This window comes from Miniopterus natalensis, chromosome 1 (genome assembly GCF_054644295.1).
Source record: "Miniopterus natalensis isolate mMinNat1 chromosome 1, mMinNat1.hap1, whole genome shotgun sequence".
NCBI classification, from domain to species: domain Eukaryota; kingdom Metazoa; phylum Chordata; class Mammalia; order Chiroptera; family Miniopteridae; genus Miniopterus; species Miniopterus natalensis.
Window position 1 is genome coordinate 56,818,647 of NC_142081.1, and position 20,404 is coordinate 56,839,050.

The window sequence follows — 20,404 nt, forward strand, 5'->3', positions numbered from 1 at the left end:
CCCAACAACCCTGTGAGACAGGTATATTGGTCTCCCCACTCTTGAGTTGAAGACACTGACTTTTTTTTTTTTTTTTTTAAGGAGGGGAGATAATCCTGGCTGGGTATCAGTTGGTTAGAACATCCTTCAGATACACCAAGGTTGGGAGTTTGATCCCAGTTCAGGACACATGCAAGAATCGACCAATGAAGCCCGGCTAGTGGTGGCTCAGAGGTTGAGCATGGACCTAGGATCCAGGAGATCACTGTTTGATTCCTGGTCAGGGCACATGCTGGGGTTGCAGGCTCCATCTCCAGTAGGGGTCATGCAAGAGGTAGCCAATCAATGACTCGTCATTGATGTTTCTCTCTCTCTCTCTCTCTCTCTCTCTCTCTCTCTCTCTCTCTCTCTCTCTCCTTCTCTCTCTCTCTGAAATCAATAAAGACATTTTTAAAAAATATATGAACTTAAAAATGAATTCTTATATTTAGATGCAAAGCAGTAGCCAACGGGGGGAGGGAGGGGGAACACAGTGCAAAAAAACTAGTGGAATGCATGCTTTTTAAGCTATTCAAAATTATGCTATAGAAAAACATTAATGAAGTAGGGTGTTCACTAAGTAATGTCCTAGAAGTATCTTGGATCTTCAACAGTCTTTCAGTAGTTCCCACATTTCAGCGTATATGGAATATATCTTTTTTGCTCAATATATAAGGCATTCCTATATTCTATCTCTGAGTCATATTTTTATCTCTTATTTATCACTCACTAAGGAAGTAATATAATAAATATTGAAATATCAGAGCTTTCACTTTGTTCCAATATTGTGATCACTTGATGGCAATGATTACCTAAAACTTAAACATGGTTGCCCTAGCTGGTTTGGCTCAGTGGTTAGAACATTGGCCCTTGGACTGAAGCGTCCAGTGTTTGATTCCAGCCAAGGGCACATACCTCGGTGTGCAACCAATCAATGAGACCCATCGATTTCTCTCTCTCCCCCTCTTCTGCTCTCTCTGAAAAGCAATGGAAAAACTATCCTTGGGTGAGGATTAAAAAAATAAATCTTAACATGGTCAAAACTAAATTCAGTTTTCTCTCAAACCTGCTACTGTGTTCTCCACCTTACATAATAGTTTCTCTTATATCTAATGTCAAATTCATTGTAAGTGCAATAAACTAAACCTTCAAAATCTATCCTGAATCCAAACACTTATCACCTCAGCTATCTTCCTAGTTCATTCTTGAACTTCCTTTAATCTTTCCAACACAGAAGCCAGAGTAATTACTTTAAACCTTTTTAAAATTTTATTTATTTTGGAGAGAGAGAGAAACATCAATTTTGTTGTTCCACTTATTTATGCATTCATTGGTTGCTTCTTGTATGTGCCCTGACTGGAAATCGAACCTGAAACCTTGGTGTATATGGACAGTACTCTAACCAACTGAGCTAACTGTGACTAGGGACTTTTTTAAACCTCTCTATAAATTTTACATCACCCTTAAAATCTAGTCTTTTACTATGCAAGGGCCTTCATTAGCTGACTCTTGGCTACTTCACTGACTTCATTTCCTACATCTTGCTTCTTGTACTCATCACACTGACCAATTTTAATTTTATTTAATTTTAGTTAACAAATTTTAAAATTAATACACAAGTGACTATTTAACAACGTTCCCATTTGGAATGATGAAAAAGTTCTGGAACTAGATACTAGTGATGGTTGCACAATACTGTGGATGTACTTACTGCCACTGAATTGTACAGTTTAAATGTAAATGTACAGCCCGGCCAGGCATGGCTCAGCGGTTGAGCGTCGACCTAGGATCCAGGTGATTAGGGTTCAATTCCTGGTCAGGGCACATGCCCGGGTTGCGGGCTCTATCCCCAGTCAGGGGCGTGCAGGAGGCAGCTGATCAGTGACTCTCTCATCATTGATGTTTCTATCTTTCTCTCCCTCTCCTTTCCTCTCTCTGAAATCAATAAAGATAATGTTTAAAAAAAATTAAATAAATGTGTGGGGCTCAGCGGTTGAGCGTCGATCTAGGATCCTGGCGATCAGGGTTTGATTCCCGGTCAGGGCACATGCCCAGGTTGTGGGCTCAATCAATGACTCTCTCATCATTGATGTTTCTATCTCTCTCTTCCTCTCCTTTCCTCTCTCTAAAATCAATAAAGATATATTTTAAAAAATAAGTAAATGTACAATGGTAAATCTTATGTTATGTATACTTGACTACAATAAAAAAAATTGCTCCTTAGTATTTACCCAAAGGAGTTGAAAACAGATGAATGTTGATAGCAGCTTTATTTATAATTGCCAAAAGTTGGAGCAACCAAGATGTCCTTCAGTAGGTGAACAGATATATAAACTATGCTACATCCATATCAGCTAAAAAGAATGAGCTTATCAAGCCATGAAAAGACATGGAGAATCTTAAATGCATATGACTAAATGAAAGAAGCCAATCTAAAAAGGCTGCATACTGTATGATTCCAATTACATGACATTCTGGCAAAGGCAAAACTGTGGAGACAGTGAAAAGATCAGTGGTTGTCAGTGTTTTAGGCTAAGGAAGGAGGAGTAAGTGAAACAAAGGACTTTTAGGAGAGTGAAACTAGCCTGCATACTATACTAGTGGGTATGTCATTATACATTTGTCCAAAACCATAGAATTCACAGTACAAAGTGTGAATCCTAATGTAAACTAAAACCTTCAGTTGATATGATGTGTCAGTGTTGGCTTATCAATTATATCAATTCTACACTGATGCAGGATGTTGATGGTAGGGAAAGCTGGGGGCTGGGGAGAGACTCTCTGTACATTTTACCCAATTTTGCTGTGAATCTAAAACTGTTCTAAAAAGTAACTATTGAAAAAAGCTAATACTTGATTCAGTTATTGGAAAACTTTTTAAGTATGCATGAAACATGAGTATGTGAATATTCTTAATTATAAATTAAATGAACTCTAAATACTAATAAAATGTTTCCAAAGACAATATAGTGTCCAAATTGAGATGTGCTATAAATGAAATATATACACTAGATATCAGACTTAGTACAAAAGAATATAAAATATTAATAGTATTCTATATTGATTACATGTTAAAATGGTAGTATTTTGGATATATTGGTTAAACATAAAAATTTTACCTGTTTAAAAATTTTTTAATTACATAAGTGACACTCCCTTATCATCCTCTTTGTATAGCACTCCTCTATCACTATTCCTTTATTCTGATTTATTTTTCTCATAACATTTATCACTGAATAAAGAAAACATCTATCTCTCCATCTGGCATGTGAGTTACATGAGGGCAGGGACTTTTTCATTATTGTATCCCCAGTACCCAGAACAGTCCTCTACACATGTCAGTTACTCAATAAGTAATTGAAAGAATGATCATTGTCTTTTCATGATGGAATCTTTAGGTTTATGTGTTAGGGGGTGGGGTGGACAGCATCTTGAGGATTCAAATAGTTGAAGAATGAATTCCAAACCCACATTTCTGGGTCAACATTTCAACCCTCTATTTCCAAATACTTCAGAACAACTATATTTGTATGTCTTCAAGTTCATTCTACTGCCATCTCTAATATGCCATTAAACCCATTGAACAAATTTTCTTTGAAGATTTTTTAATCAATTTTAAACAGAGAGAGGAAGCAAGAGGGAAAGAGAGAAACATCAATCGGCTGACTCTTGCATGCCCCCTACCAGGGATTGAGCCCAAAACCTGGGTATGTGCCCTGACCGGGAATCAAACCAGTGACCTTTCGGTGCGTGGGATGATGCCCAGCCAACTGAACCACAATGGCTAGGGCTTCCAATTATTTTTTAAATTTCAGTTATTGTACTTTGCAGTTCCAGAATTCCCATTAGGTTTTTTATAATTTTCATTTCTATGCTAAGATTCTGTTCACTCATTAAAACATTTTTGTTTAATTTTTTAACACATTTTTAATACCTGTTAACAAATAATAAGCAATATAAAAATAACAAAGGCCATGCCAATGTTATATAACTATGTAACAATGTTTTAAAACTATGGATCACATTTTTTTGTGCCTTTGTATGTCTAATTTTTTATTGAATACTGGATATTGAACATATATTGTGGAGATTCTGGATTCTGTCATCTTTAGAGTGCTGATTCTTATTTAGTAGGTACTTCAGTTACAGAGTAGTCACCTTAAACTAATATAGGCTTGGTTTTATGTTTTGTTAGTTCATGTCTATGGAAAGTCTGAGGAATTTCATAAGTTCCAACTTGGCAGGACTCCATTTCCATAAGCTATCTTTCATTACAATCTTGTCAGAGCATGGTAGGGCAGGTCTAGAGTAGGTCTTACTCTAAGGCATGGTTTTTATTCTTAAAGTACCACCTTTCTAGTATTTCAACCAGGTGTCACAAGTGTTAAGGAGATCTCCACTGTGGCGGGCCCAGAAACTCAATGTCCCTTAGCGCTGCTTTTATGCCAATACTCATTGACCTTTGGTATCTCTGTTCCATTCTCAACTGTGTAGCAACTGCTATCTGGAAAGCATCAGGTGGTCTTGCTCTGATTATATACAGCTCTGGACTTGTGGTGACCCCATATGGATTTCTGGGGCCACCTCTCTGAATAGCTCTCTCTTCTCTAATGCCCATCCCCATAGATTCCAACTGCATAAGCTGCTCCCCTCTATGATCTCTCTTCTCAGCTCAGCACTCCAGCCTATTTATATCATAGAAAGCTGGGTGATTGTGGGGCTCAACTGCTTAAGTTTCCCTTTCTTGGAAATTTCAGTTTTGTGTTGCCTGAAAATAGTTGCTCAATATATCTTGTCCAGTTGTATAGCTGCCACTAATCTAGAAGGGCTAGTCAAGTTATTCAATCACAGCCAGAAGCAGAAGCCCCCTTTCCCTCACATTTTCTGAAGTGGAACTCAGGAAAGAGGAGCAGTCCCTCTCAGATGGCAAAACTAAGAAAATATGACCTATTGGAAGTCTTGGTTACAACTTTGAATGAGGGAGCCAGTGTGAAAGAAATAGAGAGAAACAGAAATGGGAGTTGGTGAAACAAAATTGGCAGCATTCAAGTCCTAGTTTCAACTGCTCTCAAGTCCAGGAGACTCCCACCCTTTATGCAGTTTGTTGACATGGACCATTAAATTTCACCCCTTTTCTGGTATAGTTGGTTGAATTTTTGTTTGGAACCCTTAGTGAGGAGAGCCTTTTAAAAGGAACTGGATGTAGCATATGTAATGTTAAGGCTTTGGAAACGTACTGATGTTTATAGTGTTTGATTGTCTTATTGGAACCATTGAGCCAGACACATGAGGGAACAGAAGTTTCCAAGGTCAGCCATTATAGGAAGTGACTATCTCCCTTGTAAGATTTTTTGGTGGTTGTTTTTTTTTAAAAACAGATTCTTTGTCCTCATATTTTAGCAAATTTTGTTGTTATAGCGTTATACAAATGAGAAGTCAAAAAGGCACACAATCTTCAGATTTTTAAAAATAAAGGGACATATTTTAGAAATCATTTTGAAGTCTGAATATTTTTCCTGGAATTATCCTTTCATGTATATTTTATATTCTGCATTTTCTCTTTATGAGTCAGTAGCAAGTGAACAGAATTTACAAGATTCTCCCTATCTTACCCCTTCCGTACTTTAGCCTCATTTCTCTTCTTCTTGCTCATGATTTTCTAGCGTCACAACATAATATTTCAGTTAAGTGAAAACCTGAAAATTTGGAACCTTAAAGACCTTGGAATTTTGTTTTATTTATTTTAAAATATGTTTTTATTGATTTTTTTTTAACAGAAGTTCTCTTTTTTTAAATGTCTTTTTTATTGATTTCAGAGGGAGGAAGGGAGAGGGAGAGAGAGAGAAACATCAATAATGAGAGAGTCACCATTGATCGGCTGCCTCCTGCACACCCCCCACTGGGGATCAAGCCTGCAACCTGGGCATATGCCCTGACTGGGTATTGAACCTCTATCTCCTGGATCCTACGCCTATGCTCAACCGCTGAGTCATGCCCAGCTGGCATTTTTATTGATTTTTAGACAATAAGGAACAGAGAGGGAGACGGGGGGAGAGAGAGGGGGAGAAACATCGATGAGAGAGAAATATCTTGAAGCATGTAACCCTCATTTTTAATCTGTCAACTCTGTTCTATATCCCTGAACAAACAGTTACAAGCTAGTGCCAGGAAATAGTCAACCATAATGGTTAAACAATACTTGTTTTGGCTTCTGCACATTGCTTTGCTAGGTTCCTGCCCCTCTCCATGCCAACCAGGATGCAGTTGTGCCTTTATGTTCTCCCTGTGAAGACTGTTCGGGGCTGCGAGTTGTTTAGGACAGAGGCCCGCTCGCAGTCGCCGGCTAATAAATTCCAAACAGTCAGTTTGGTCTCTGTGTGAATTAATCTCGTGAAAACTGGGTATAACAATCTGATCACCTGCCTCCTGCAGGTGCCCCACTGGGGATCCAGCCAGGCATGTGCCCTGACCAGGAATCAACCAGTGATCTCTTGGTGCATGGGACAATGCTCAGCCAAATGAGCCACACCAGCCACGGCTTGTTTTATTTTTAATAGCTCTTATCACTATTTAAAATTATCTGGCTCATGTTTACCTTGTATATTGTCTGACTGCTCCCAGTTGAATGTAGTAAGCTCTATGAGGAAAGAAAACTGGTCTGTCTTATCTATTGCAGATTCTTACTGCTGTACCTAGAACAGTGCTGGGCACATAGGAAGCATTCAATATTTGTTGAATACACTAGCACAGTAAACAGACCTGGTGTAAAAATTTTTGCCATTCTAGTTTAGCTTAGTTTAAAATAAATTCTAAATATACTCAAATTTTTAATGTTAAAATGTAGCTATTTGCATCACATAAGTGTGATGTGCGTGTATGTGTTATCAGAATCAGCAAAAAAGTAAAACAAGTTTAATTTTTAATTTATTAGAACCCAGTAAGTGATGATTTCAAAAGCAGAGTTTTCATCAAATTAACACTTAATTCAGGGCAAAAATACATTTAAAAAAACCGAAATCTTAAGGCAGAAGTAAAACATTATAAAACCAGCATGTCTAATACAAATTATAGAATGTCAGAATTTTAAGAGATTCACATAGTATTTTATGGCATTAAATGTTAATACAGTTGGAAATATTATCAATTGATCCAAGACTTCTCAGTTTATAAAATGTCTAGATTACTAACTGAAGAAATTTTGCTGTGTAAGTAATAGCTACCATATAACCAAGTGATTGTTTTTATGATGAAAGAACTAAGGCAGGACATTTCATAGTCTTCATTTGTAAAGATTTTACAGTATTAAACATAAAGTATTACTAGGAGTATCTCTTAGATTAATTGTCCCACCCTAACACCCATAAGTTATACATTAATTCCCTTTAACTCCATTTTTAAAAATTCTGTGAAGTATCATACCTATTCATTTATAAGCCTGACTCTACTCATAGCAATTGCATGAATTGCTTACTTTTATATGGTAGAAAAAATTTTTTAGTAACCCGCCATATCTTTTTCTGGTTGTTTAATAATTTCTAAACTAAAGTTTAAGAATTTTTGTACCTCCAATAAGTGAAAAATTTCTTTAAAAAAAAAAATCTATATGAATCTGAATTTTGACTAGAACCCTGAGTACCGGGGGAGGGGGAGAGCATTTCATGTTTATGTGCAATTACCAGTAGCCCTTCTGAAACACAGAGTTAGCAACCTTAAATTTCTCCTTATGATCAAAACCTTTTATTTTGGGGGTGGAGGGGTTGGACTTGAAAATGCTTTAACTCAGAAAACAAGAATTAGCTAGATTACGTATTCTACTGAAAAGTGTCAAAAAAGACAAATAAATGCATTTAAAATAATTTTGTAAGACTAGCAAATATGAGGTTTATGGGTTCTTAATATTTAATTAATTACAAAGATTCTTCATCTTTATTACAAACTTTTAAGCTATTTTAATAAAATGGCTGTAGACCTCACTGTACTTCTACTTATCTGTGCAATAATAAAAATCTGTTAAAACTCCTTATTTAGTAATTCTGAAAAAGTCTAGTCAAATAATATCACTAAAACTACCAGAGAAGCTTTGAAATACTGATTGCAGATTCATTTCAAAGTTGACTTAGCCTCTTTTAGAATATGGCATTTAAATCATGAATATATTCACTAACTTGAACTCTGAAAATATAAAACTTTTAGCCAGTGCTGGAGTTAAACAGTACTGGTATTATGTGGAAAAAATAAAAATTGAAAATGTATTGTCAATCATGCAATTCACAATTTCATGAACTAAGTAAGGTATATAACTCATAAATATTGTTATGTCTTTGCAGGTTATCTCAACTTTCATCAGGCCTCAGCTAAAAGCTTACCTGCCAAAACACATCAGCACTCACATAAAATAAAAGGAGTAGGGAAGTGATTTTGCACACATGCTGCCCAGTGTTTGGCTTCCAGGTTCCCGTCTTTTATCTAACTAACTATTCTAGGTATAATTCCTGGAAGAGCATGAGATAAGGGGTAGATAGAACAGACCACCTGTTGGGCTAACAAGAATAAGTGTATAAAATTTCTTTCAGCTGAATAACTGTTCTCACTGTGGTTATGTTATGTGCAACTTATAAACTGTACAACCATTTTTTCCTGTTTGTCCATTTGTGTAAAGAATTAGGCTCAATAAAATGTAAAATATACATTAGTTTGCTTTAAATGCAAAGACTACAGTTTTGCTTACTTTGTTTTTGGCTCAACTGTAATATAACCAAAAAGGTCTCTGCTTTAATAATACAATATGAAAAAGTTCACATATGTACATGGGTACATTCCTTCATTAAAATTTTTCCTTAAATCTAACTCAATGTATCTTTACAACTGATACAACTGATCTTTACAACAAAAGTCAAAAAAGACAACGTAGAAATGATTCTGTTATACAGCACTTTAGGTTTTCTGAAGTTTTCCTTTAGGACTTAAAGGACATCATTTAAACGTTGTTTTCCATAGTCTGCAGGATCCATTTGAAGTTCTCGTTCTTCATCATCTGAAAGGGAAATAATTATGTATCAATAATATTATTTTTTAAATCACTTGCAGAAATCCAATTTTAAAAATGACTTTTTTCTCAGGTAGTTTTCTCTTCGTTATTTTATACCTTCTACAAATAGTGTTCTATCTCACAATTGCTTGGCTAAAGAGGGAAAAGTCTGTAAATGTCTTGGAAGACTACTTAAACAAATTGTTTAATGATAGATGGGATGGATGGATGGATGGATGGATGGATGGGTGGATGGATGGATGGATGGATGGATGGATGGATGGATGGATGGAAAGGAGGACGGAAGCTAGATAGATATAGTCAGCAAAACTTTAGGAAACCACAAACATTGAGGAGTTGATCCTTTTATATATTATTTCTATATAGATGAAGTTCAGTCATTTTAATTAAAGCTTTAGTAGAAACTGTTCTGTATATATTTTCATGCCTTTAAAAACCAAAATTTTTTCTAATTATAAAATTAATCCATAGTCATCAGGTAAAAATTAGAAAATAAAAGTTACTCATGATCCCAATGTTTAACATTTTAGTGAATTTCTTGGCTTCTCTGCAAAGAGTTTACCAGTTAATTTTCCTAAGTGGAGTATACAAACCAAAACTTAACCTTTTCTTTACCAAAAAGAAAAAAAATTTATTACATAATATTGTTAGACAGTAAGATCCCCAAAGTCACTTTGAGTAGCTATATTAACTAACTCTACATAGTTCTTTGGAGTTTGACTACTTGGCTATTCACAGGTTTTTCTGGATCCTTCATCGGTATCACCTGTCACTTCACATTACTGTCAGTTTATCTGCCAATAGCAATCCTTCTTTCCTAATTTTGCTACAAAGTACAGGTTTTGAAATAAGACTACTCAGAGTATTAAAATGTTAGAACAAGAACGAAAAGTATTTCAATCAGAGTCTAAGAGGCTCCCTTTTTAGTACATGGCTTTAAATGACATCTTTTGGCTCCTCCAGTCTTAAAAAACGACTTCTCTTACTTTCTGTTTCATGATACAGTTACCCAATAGCTTAGTTTTTGATAGACTGAGGTGTTATATCATTTGCCTAGAAATATAATTTTACATAATTTAAAGAAAGTTATATATTGGGATAGAAATTCACATATACACTATAGCTTTCTGAAATCTTACTATTTTTGGTTTAATAGGTTTTCCACTCCCAGCTTCTCTGGTATATCCTATTGTAAAATTTTGTTCAAGAAAGATGCCATGGCCCGGCCAGCGTGGCTCAGCGGTGGAGCATCCATCTAGGATCCAGGAGACCACGGTTTGATTCCCGGTCAGAGCACATGCCCCGGTTTCGGACTTGATCCCCAGCAGGGGGCGTGCAGGAGGCAGCCGGTCAATGACTCTCTTATCATTGATGCTTCTATCTCCCTCTCCCTTCCTCTCTCTGAAATCAATAAAGATATATATATATATTTTTTTTTTAAAAAAAGAAAGATGCCATGTGGTGTATGTGCTATGTATTAACTTTTCATAAGGATGTGTTCTTATTTCTTCTTTACATTTATTTATAAAAAATGCCAAATCAACTTTCTCTTTCCTTTCAATAACTTTCCTGTTAAACTTATAGAAATTCTCATTTAGAATTGCAGGAAACAATTCTAACAAACTGATCTCACTTCTTTAATAGTATAATCTATTAGGTATGAAACTCCCAAATCTGTTAACGTGTAAAGGCTGAAATTATATCCATAATCATATTTGAATTTTGAAAATACCTTTGAACTTTAAAAAGTTATCTTTGGTTTTAAAAAAGAAAATAGTCACTGGTACCTAGGATCCATGTTATGGGACCTCACCTTATGACTATAAACACATCTTTCCGGACTTTAGTAATTAAATGAAGACAATCACCATGAAGCAGTGGGAAAAGCTACTATATACAGAATTTCTGGAAATTTAACAGGCAAGTTATTGAAAAAATACGGTTACTTTTGGGGATTCTTAAATGAGGAATTATAGAGATAAAACAAGATAAGAGGAAAGATCTAAGAATAAAAAAAAAAGGAATTCTAGTCCTGGCTCAGGCACTTAACATGATCTAGTTCCTAAACCTCTTTAGATCTCTAATTACCTTCTCAGTAGATTAGGAATAACAGCTGTTTTCTGCCTCAAAATAAAATAATGCATATGAAGGCAGTCTTTACTTCCAAGGTCCTCTATAAATGTAAGGAGAAGTTTGTTGGTTTTATTAACTTATGCTCTTTAGGGAAGTTTTTACATGGTGCCTTCACATTGTTTTTCAGATTTTCATAGGACTTTTCAAATGTTATCTTTCTTACATTGAGCTGAGTCCCTTTTCAATGTAGCTATTCTAGCCAGAATTCAAGTTTCTGCTAATAACCTCTGCATTTATCTGTAAAGTATGGTGAAACTACCTAACCAAATCTGATACAGAATAACAACCACTAAATATAATTATATGAACTAGTATTTTATTTCACTTTACAAAGCAGCAAAACCTGTAAATAGCTCACAACATAAAATGACTACTAAAGAAATACAATAAAAGATATTAATAATTTATTAAATAATTCCTAAATTACATCTAGGTCAAGAAAGAACCACTGCCATAAAGCAAGTTCTACCAAGCAGGGAGGCTCCACTAAAACATACAAATTAATCTATAGGCCAAAGTGCAATTATCCTCTAAAGCAGGCAACCCAAAGAAAAAAATTCTAGATTTGCTTCTACTTTTTAAGTTATTATTTTATTCAACAAACATTTATATAGTGTTACAGTGTGAAAGACCCTGTTCTAAGTGCTGAACAAATATTTAAATCATATAATCCACATAACTGTTGAGTTAGATAACTATATTTCTCCCTATTTGACAGATGAGGAAATTGAGGCATAGAGGTTACACAATTCACAAGGTGACAGAGCTAGTAAATGGTACAGTTGGGATTCAAATCCAGGTAGTCTTGGCTTAGAATCAGGCACTTAAGCATTATGCTAAGCTTCCTTCCATAGATATACTTAGTAATATGTATTTCATATTCTATTAAACAAACTTGGAACTTCTATGAGATTAAAGATAAGAGTACAGGAATTTATAAACATCCATCTCCTTAATACAATAAAGAATGGATTAAAAGATATATCCATCAGATGTGCACTATTTCCAGAGCTGATCTTTAAAAAGTCAGGAAAAAAATTTTTACACCAATGTAAATAAAATATTTCTTTTAGGATGCTTCAGGAACCAGGAACTAAAAGCCAAAATAAACCAGGATTGTAAACATAGGAAAATTAGGCTTTAGTTAATTCTACATGAAAACACTGTATATATAGTGCTGACCCAAATGATCAATACAGATGTACAGGCATCAAAGATAAAGCTGGAATCCTTCAGCTCCCTACTGGCAAAGATGCTACCCAAAGCCAGAGTGTCCTTAGCTGAAGCCAGAACCTCAGTCCTGCAGCTGGAATCTCTAATCCTACGTACACATCAGCCTGAGAAAAAACTCCTAATACTACAGAGAGCAGAGAAGAGCCCCTATTGCTAGAACCTTGTTTTGATATCTCTGGCTGCTGAGTCTCAATGGCTGGAGTAGTTTCCATTTTCTTTCCTAGGTTTGGGGGGAGATGTATTTCAGGCATGCTGAAATCTGAAACACATTTTCCCATAATACTTATGTTATATATAGTGATTCCACTGTGAATGTAACCACAGCATTTTAGCACTGAGAACACTAGTTAAATACTTTCACGTTACAGGTGAATAAATTTTGGCCCAGAGAGTTTAAGCGACTTGAAAAGCAATACACAACTGATCTCCTAACTCTCAGGCTAATGTATTTTTCCACTCTACTGCCTGCTTTGGCTACAAGTGCAAACTGGCCTTGGAATTCAACCATTATTTCTACACTGAAGCTGTGAAGAAATGCTTTTAAATTCCAAGTATTCAAACTTCACTAGGGAACAGCCATAATTTCCCCTCCCCACTTTTTGAACAATTAATACTATACATAAAAATTTTAAACATGAAACATTTTAAAACATGAAAACATGTTTAAAATTATTTGGGTCTCCAGTATTTCTTTTTAGTCATTTCACCCAAACTTATCCCTCTTTATTTGCTGGAGTTGACATTCTTGCCCTCTCTTCTGCTGCTATCATTTAGTGAACTCCAAAATGGGATGGAAATATTAAATGGCAAATCCCGACTCAAGTAAGATTCACTTGCAAATGAAGAAACCCCAAAATTGACCATTTCCCTCCCTACTTCACTTAGGATATCATCCTCAGTCATTTCCTTATTTATATTCCTTAGAATCAAAGAATTAATTTCCTTGTGAAAGCAGGCAGGGCAGCATGAGGGTTCTGAGGACCTACAGCGGGAAGCGGCAATGAAAGAGAGCTTAGGGGAGGACAGGCAGGAGGGTACCAGAGAGAGAGAAGGCGCTGAAGATAAAAGAAAGTCCCTGCTATGGATAAAAACCAGAAAAATATTCAACTGAAGTTTTGTAATAAAAGTCATCACCTTTAAGATAGCCAAAATATAAGAAATGATTTTCAATTATGGTTGAAATTAATTACTCTAATGAAAACCTCAAAATTATCAGAGAGGACAGAAGCCTTCTGAAAGAAAACTAGAAATGTTTAAAGGGTAAACCAAGCAAGCTTACAAGACAGAAGTTAAAGGGTTATCACCCTAGTTACAGTTATAACAATAAAAATCAAATGAGAAAAGGATAAAAGTATCAGTTAACAACATCTACTGAGCGTCCTGTGTGTGCTAAACACTATGGGTGGGGGGAGCAATATGAAGGCAGAAAAGGGTACAAACAAGACAGAAGGCAAAATAAATGAAAATTCCTGCCCTCTAAGAGCTTACATTCTAATTGGTGAGATGATATAAATGTATGAAAAGGCCTTAATGCAATGTTATAAATAACTGCAAATAAATATAATCCAAACAAGTCACAAAAGCAGTAAGAAAAATGGTAAAATTTATGAAAATGGATGAGTATAGAAGAGGTGAGTATAATTTATTCAAAAGTACCAAAAGGTGTTTGAGAAGTTCTCATTAACATATCCTTAAATAACTCCTAACATTTATTAAAGTGGTGGTCCCTTGGTTTTTGAATGTGCTCTGTTCTGGAAGACCATTCGAGTTCTGAAATGTTCGAAAACCGAGGGATCAACAGCCGACAGCTGGGCCCCAGGATCCTGCTCTCAGCGGAAGCCGCGTGGCGTGTTCGACTTGTGAGGGGAGTTCGAAAACCGAAGCGTTTGCGTCTGGGTTTATGGCGTTCGTAAAGCGAAATGTTTGCCAACGGAGACGTTCGAAAACCGAGGTACCACTGTAATCCCTTTCTATTCCCAATAACCATTCATCCAAAACTACAATGGGCTATCAGAACAATGCCGAGGTGGAAGTCAGAGTCTTTGGTTTTCCTTTTTCTATTAAATATGTAGTATTCTAGGACAACTATATTTTCTTTCGAGTTTCATAAAATCAACTTTTGTCATGAACCTAAATAAAATTTCATTACCTTAAAAAGAGCTAACGAGTAAATCAAGACAGGTTACATTGAAAAAAACATTTCATGCATAATACTGTAAAATCTAAAACACACACATTAACTTTATAATCAACTTTTATAAAAAAAAGAAAAGCTCCACAAATACTACTAAATGATACAAGCAGGCAGAAAACAGGCTTAAAAACTTGCAAAAAAGCAACATACTCTAATATGCATGCATGGGTAGGGCTGCATGCACACAGGTAGATTCTGAATTTTCACTAAGTTAAAAGCTCAGAAGTAACACAGCGAACAAGGAAAATATGTTGAATCTGTGTATTAAACATAAAATAGGTAAATCTTCACAAACTGATTATATATAAACTTCAAGCCTCAAAAAAAATTGAAAACAGCCTTTCTATGCTGAATCAGTAGTGAAATAAATTTATCTTCAGTGTAGAGGAGACTATTCCCTTTGTGGCTTCCCTGATAACAAAAAGGTTGGTAAATATTTGCACCTAGAGAAATTGTAAAAAATTATTTTCTGGGAGTATTTGCCTTAGTCTAGGGCCATTTTAAATAATTTAATTCTAAAATTTCTCAAGATTCTCAATTTCAAATTGTGTCTATATCAATATCATGTATAACTAAAAATAAAAATAATTAAAATAATTTACAAATCTAATACCTCTATCATAAAATGGTTTCTAAAATACAATTGAAAAACTGCACAGAACTTCTTTGTATTTAGACTGTACTGCTACTAATAAGTGGGAAAATTCTACACAAATTCAACCAAGTTGGTTTGGTGGATTTCATGGTCACAGCATGGAGGCCAGGCCCACGCTCACCTTGGACGTCTTCCTCTCCACCATCACCATCTTCTTCCTCATTGTAAGCCAGCTCAGCCTGCTTGTCTGCCTCATACTCACCTACGTTACCATCATCCCCATTATAATCTGCCAGTTTAGAGCCATGCTGCGGATCAACAGGCGATTCATTCTCATCAAAGAATCGGCCTGTGAAGTAGGTAGAGGATTAATTCCAGAGTAAAGAGAGAAGAAAAGAAGGGACCTGTACTGAAGGCAGATCAGAAAGCAGACAAGTGAAACCTGGCAATTTTCAGGACACTGGTTATAAAAAAAGATACATTTTGTGAAAGTTATTCAAGACAAAAGGAAATAAGAATGAAGACAGAAAATAATTTTTATTTAAGAATTTTTCTTTTGTGTTAATTTTAGTACTTGCTAGTTAAGGTTTTAATGTTTTCTTAAAGATAAGGGCACCATATTCAGGATTGTTTTCCTAATAACCAATGACTTCTCTCATATAAGTATTTGTCTAATTTAACACTTTACGAGACGAATATTTGTATTACTACATACAATACATATTTGAAATTTGTAGTCATTTATTGCTTTATGAAATACCACTTTCCATGAATAATTTTGATAACTTTTTTATATAAAAATAAGTAAGTACTATGGAGACTAGTTTCCTTTTGGATACTAAGACAAACTGACTGACACACCTGAGAACTATCTTAAGTTCCTTCAGTAACTTAGTGATTCACTATAGCCCTGAATTGATTTCCAAGGAGGGATGGCAGAGACAGTAGACTATCAGAACCCCTGGTGGTATGTGTTTTGAAAAAACAACCCAAGTAATTCTGATTTATTCTTTCCCATTTCCTAAACCAGATATTTAAAAGTCAATGGTAGAGGAAACTTAAGAAAGTTGACCTACATGAAGCTGTTGTATTGTACACATCAATAACAACTAGAAATCAAGAAAAGCAACAGACATAACTACTCTAGAAAGCTATTCAACAACCAGGCATTAAAAATAAAAATGTTAGGCAAACTAAGATCTGACTCACAAACACAAGTTAAACTCTACTTTGATATTAAATTTAAGCAGCATAAAAGTAAATTTTATTCCAATCCCTAAAATATGACATTAACTTCCTCATGATGTAAGAACTGAATACTTTAAAAAATTATAACTTTCTGTGATAGGTCTAAAAGTTTTAGAATTATATTATAAAAATTTACATTGCAAAAAGACATTCGGAGGGGGAAAAAAACTTCCTCTGCTTGGAAAGAAAGGTTAAGTGCAAATGAAAAGAAAAATTATGGAGGTGATGGTCAATTCTACAGACGGCTCACCACATCATCAGGCCAATATATTTATAATCACTGGGTGATGAGTCAATCAGGAAAATAAAGAACAAATCACGCAGACTTTTAAAGGTGAGGGGTGTGTCAACAGAAACTGAAGTAATTGTGACCAGTAAAAAAAGAAACAGAAAGCCGGTGCAGCCTGTGTGGGTCAGTGGTTGAGTGTTGACCCATACACTGAGAGGTCAGTGGTTCCATTTCCGGTAAGGGCACATGCCTGGGTCTGATAATCTGACTAGCCTGAATTCAGTCATACAATTTTAATACTATGATTACAGTGATATTCAGAGATAGTCAGAAAATCAATAACAAGAATGAATGACCACACAACTGTCCTTTGTTAAATAGTAATTGGTGCTATCATAGATACAGAATTTTCATCTCTGTAGAAAGAGCTAACCCTTAGAAACAATGAGAGAGGAAAAGAGCCAACCACACAACATTGCCAGTCAAGTTGGGGACATCAGACAAACTTCACATTAAACAGTGAATGAAGTCAACAATAGAAATAAAAATGCACCCATCGTGTAATGGTTAGCACTCTGGACTCTGAAATAAAAATGCATAATGCTGATCAAGAAATATAACAGACTGTAAATTATATAACCGTCAGGCAACATATTTGCAAAACGAGTTATACATAGGAGAAATCAAGTGTGGGTTAGAGCTAGAAGAGGAGATTTTAAAAAAACAGGCAACTTGGTTGGTGTGGCTCAATGGTTGAGCATCGACCCAGGAACCCAGAGCACATGCCCGGGTTTAGGGCTCAGTCTCCAGTAGGGGGCGTGCAGGAGGCAGCTGATGGATGATGTTTCTCTCTCATCAATGTTTCTTTCTATCTCCCTATCCTTCTCCCTTCCTCTCTCTAAAAATCAATAAAAACATTTTTAAAAAATTAAAAAGAGACAAATATATAGAAGCATGACAGGGAGAAGGAAATATTCAAAGAATAAGGATGAAGATGGAGTATTCAAGAGACAGTAAAGAGATTAATTTGACTGTACATTTATATTAGAAAGTGGAAAGAGAAAGTTTGGACAAGCAAATTGGGAATAATTATGAAAGAACTTTAAAGTTAGGGATTTAAAAAGTCCTCCTTGCTCTTCCCAGGTAGGAAAGGTGGTTAGAGTGTTGTCTTGATGCCCCAAGGTTGATGGTTCAATCTCCAGTCAAAGCACATACAAGAATCAACCAATGAACGCACAAATCAATGATTCTCTTACTCTCTCTTTTTTAACTCAATAATTTATAAGATAAATAAATAAAATAAAAAGGCCTCCTATACCCACTAAACAAGGTCACTGTTAAATGAATGACATAGTATATAAAAGTATCTACTCTGCTTTTCATCCATCCATCCAACAAAGATTCACTGATGTATGTGACAGATATCGTGCTAGGCACTATGATACAAAAATATACTTACAACCTCCATAACTCAGAGTAGTAAGGGAGACAAGTAAATAAACAAATAATTAGAAAGTAATGCTATGTGTGCTGTAACACAATGATATAGAAAGACATCGGAATGTGGATACTTGCTACCATTGGTTTCTATTTGATAGAGCAAGTCTGAACTTTATTTAGGAGGCAACAGGCAATTGTCATGATTTCTTTTCTTTTTATTTTTTCCATCCCCATATCCAACCATAATTTCTTTTCAACTGAGATCAGGAATCTAATCTGCCTTAAGTACCACAGCATCTCCAGGCTCCAGTCAGGTAAGAAACAATAGGACTTAGACTAGAAAGATATCAGAGAAAATGTTAGGTACAGAAAAATCAAATACATTTAAAAATGACAAACCGAATATATGGCACAATGAAGTAGAGTCAAAAAATAATCCTATAATCCTAGCCTGGAAACTAAAAATAATGGTGCTTACACCCAAGATGGAATAATTGGGAATGCACGGGAAAGCAAATGTTGGTTTAGGTATACTGAGCTTAGGGTTACAGTAAAATAGCCAAACGAAAATATTTCATAGATACATACATGGAACTAGACTCTAGGTGTGAAGTGAGGGCTAGATGTGTAGATTTAAGACTGATAAATGTAAAGATAATAGGTTAAACAACTGGAACATAATTTCTTCTTGGAAATAAATATTTACAGAAAACAGCTATAAGTCAAAGGAATGATCTTGGGGAATAACTATATTTAAGAAAGGAAAAAGGAAGTAATGAGAGTAAAGTTACCACATGGTGGTATAAATCTGTGATATGTTTCAACAGGAATTAAATATTAGACTTAGTCTCTGAAGCATTTTACCTATTTAGAGATTTTAAATTTAGTTCTGTCTCTCAATAACCACAATGTTAAAGCTATGCCCAACTAGGGGAGTAATACAGTAATTATATTTAGTTTGGATAGCCAGATTTCCTTATATTGTAGCAAAATTCAATAGTGTACTAGAGTATTATTTTCACCTTGGTGGCTGGTTGAAAATGATTAGCCTAGAGACGATCAGTAAGAAGATAGCTTCATCTCAACAGTTTAAACATGGAAACATAAAGAAGCAACATACACACTAGCTATTCAAAGTCTTCAGGCAGCATCAAGTTGAAGAAATCAATCATAAGAGATTGTTGATACACTTCAGTTCACTTTAAACAACACAACAGAACTTCATATAGAATGACAGGTATTATTTAAAACACCTTCAAGACCAGTAGAAAATTAAAGGACAATGACAAATAACTAGAACATTTCTCAATCACAAAAGGGCATTTCGGTCAAGAGAACTAAATGGTATATTGTAATTCTGTACTATAAGTCAAAGCAAGATAAATTATTTTTTTGTTTCATTAGCTCAAGTTTCAATAATGGGTTTCAATTTCTCAACTATTCTATTAAAGAGAGTTTCATATTTTTCATGCCATTCTTTTAATACATTACCACTTTTATAAACAAAATTAATCAATCTGACTTGGTTATAATAACTCTAGGGAGGAAAAAAGAAATTTTACTCTAAGGAGGCAACCTCTTTTTCTACCCTTTATCTTACTAGTAGTATATACTTGTACCACTCATCTGGCCATAAACACATTCAAATGACTCCTACATTATTATTTTATTATTATTATTATTTTAATCCTCACCCAAGGATAGTTTTCCATTGCTTTTCAGAGAGAGTGGGAGGGAGAGAGAGAGAGAGACAGAGAGAGAGAGAGAGAAACAGCAATGTGAGAGAGAAACATCAACTGGTTGCCTACAGCACAAGGCCAGGGCTGGGGATCAAGCCTGCAACCGAGGTATGTGCCCTTAGCAGGAATCAAACTACCGAGCCAAACTGGCTAAGGCGACTCCTGAATTATTTAATTTAATACCTACAGTTTGACAATTTCAAGTATCCCTGAGGGTCTATGACATATAAAAACTTAATGTGCTGAGACATGAGTTCGAGTCATGAGTGCTGGATGGGGATTGGGGTGTACAAATTGTGACAGAAATGTTACTGCAGGCTTTCCTCACAAAACAATATATAGGGAAAACTGCTGACTGGCTTTTTAACTGTTTATTTTGGTTTCACTATCCCCTTTAAATTTTGGGGTGAACATCATACTTATTTTGCATCTCAGGGTATAGAACCTCCATGTAACAGGCACAGGAAAGAATTTGTTAATTGACTGGACTTATGGAAGGTAAGGAGAAACAGAGGAAATGAAAGAA

The 20,404-nt window shown here is 35.2% G+C and overlaps 1 protein-coding gene across 1 annotated transcript in view; it reads right to left on the reverse strand.

The window, feature by feature from the left end:
- Positions 1–6,925: 6,925 nt before the first annotated feature.
- GOLM2 (golgi membrane protein 2) overlaps positions 6,926–20,404 on the reverse strand; it is an 80,921-nt gene continuing 67,442 nt past the window's right edge. Inside the window, exon 9 of the mRNA XM_016211435.2 lies at positions 6,926–9,052. Within this exon, the coding sequence (XP_016066921.2) occupies positions 8,982–9,052 (71 nt within the window). The 3' untranslated portion in view covers positions 6,926–8,981. The remainder of the gene's footprint in view (positions 9,053–20,404) is intronic.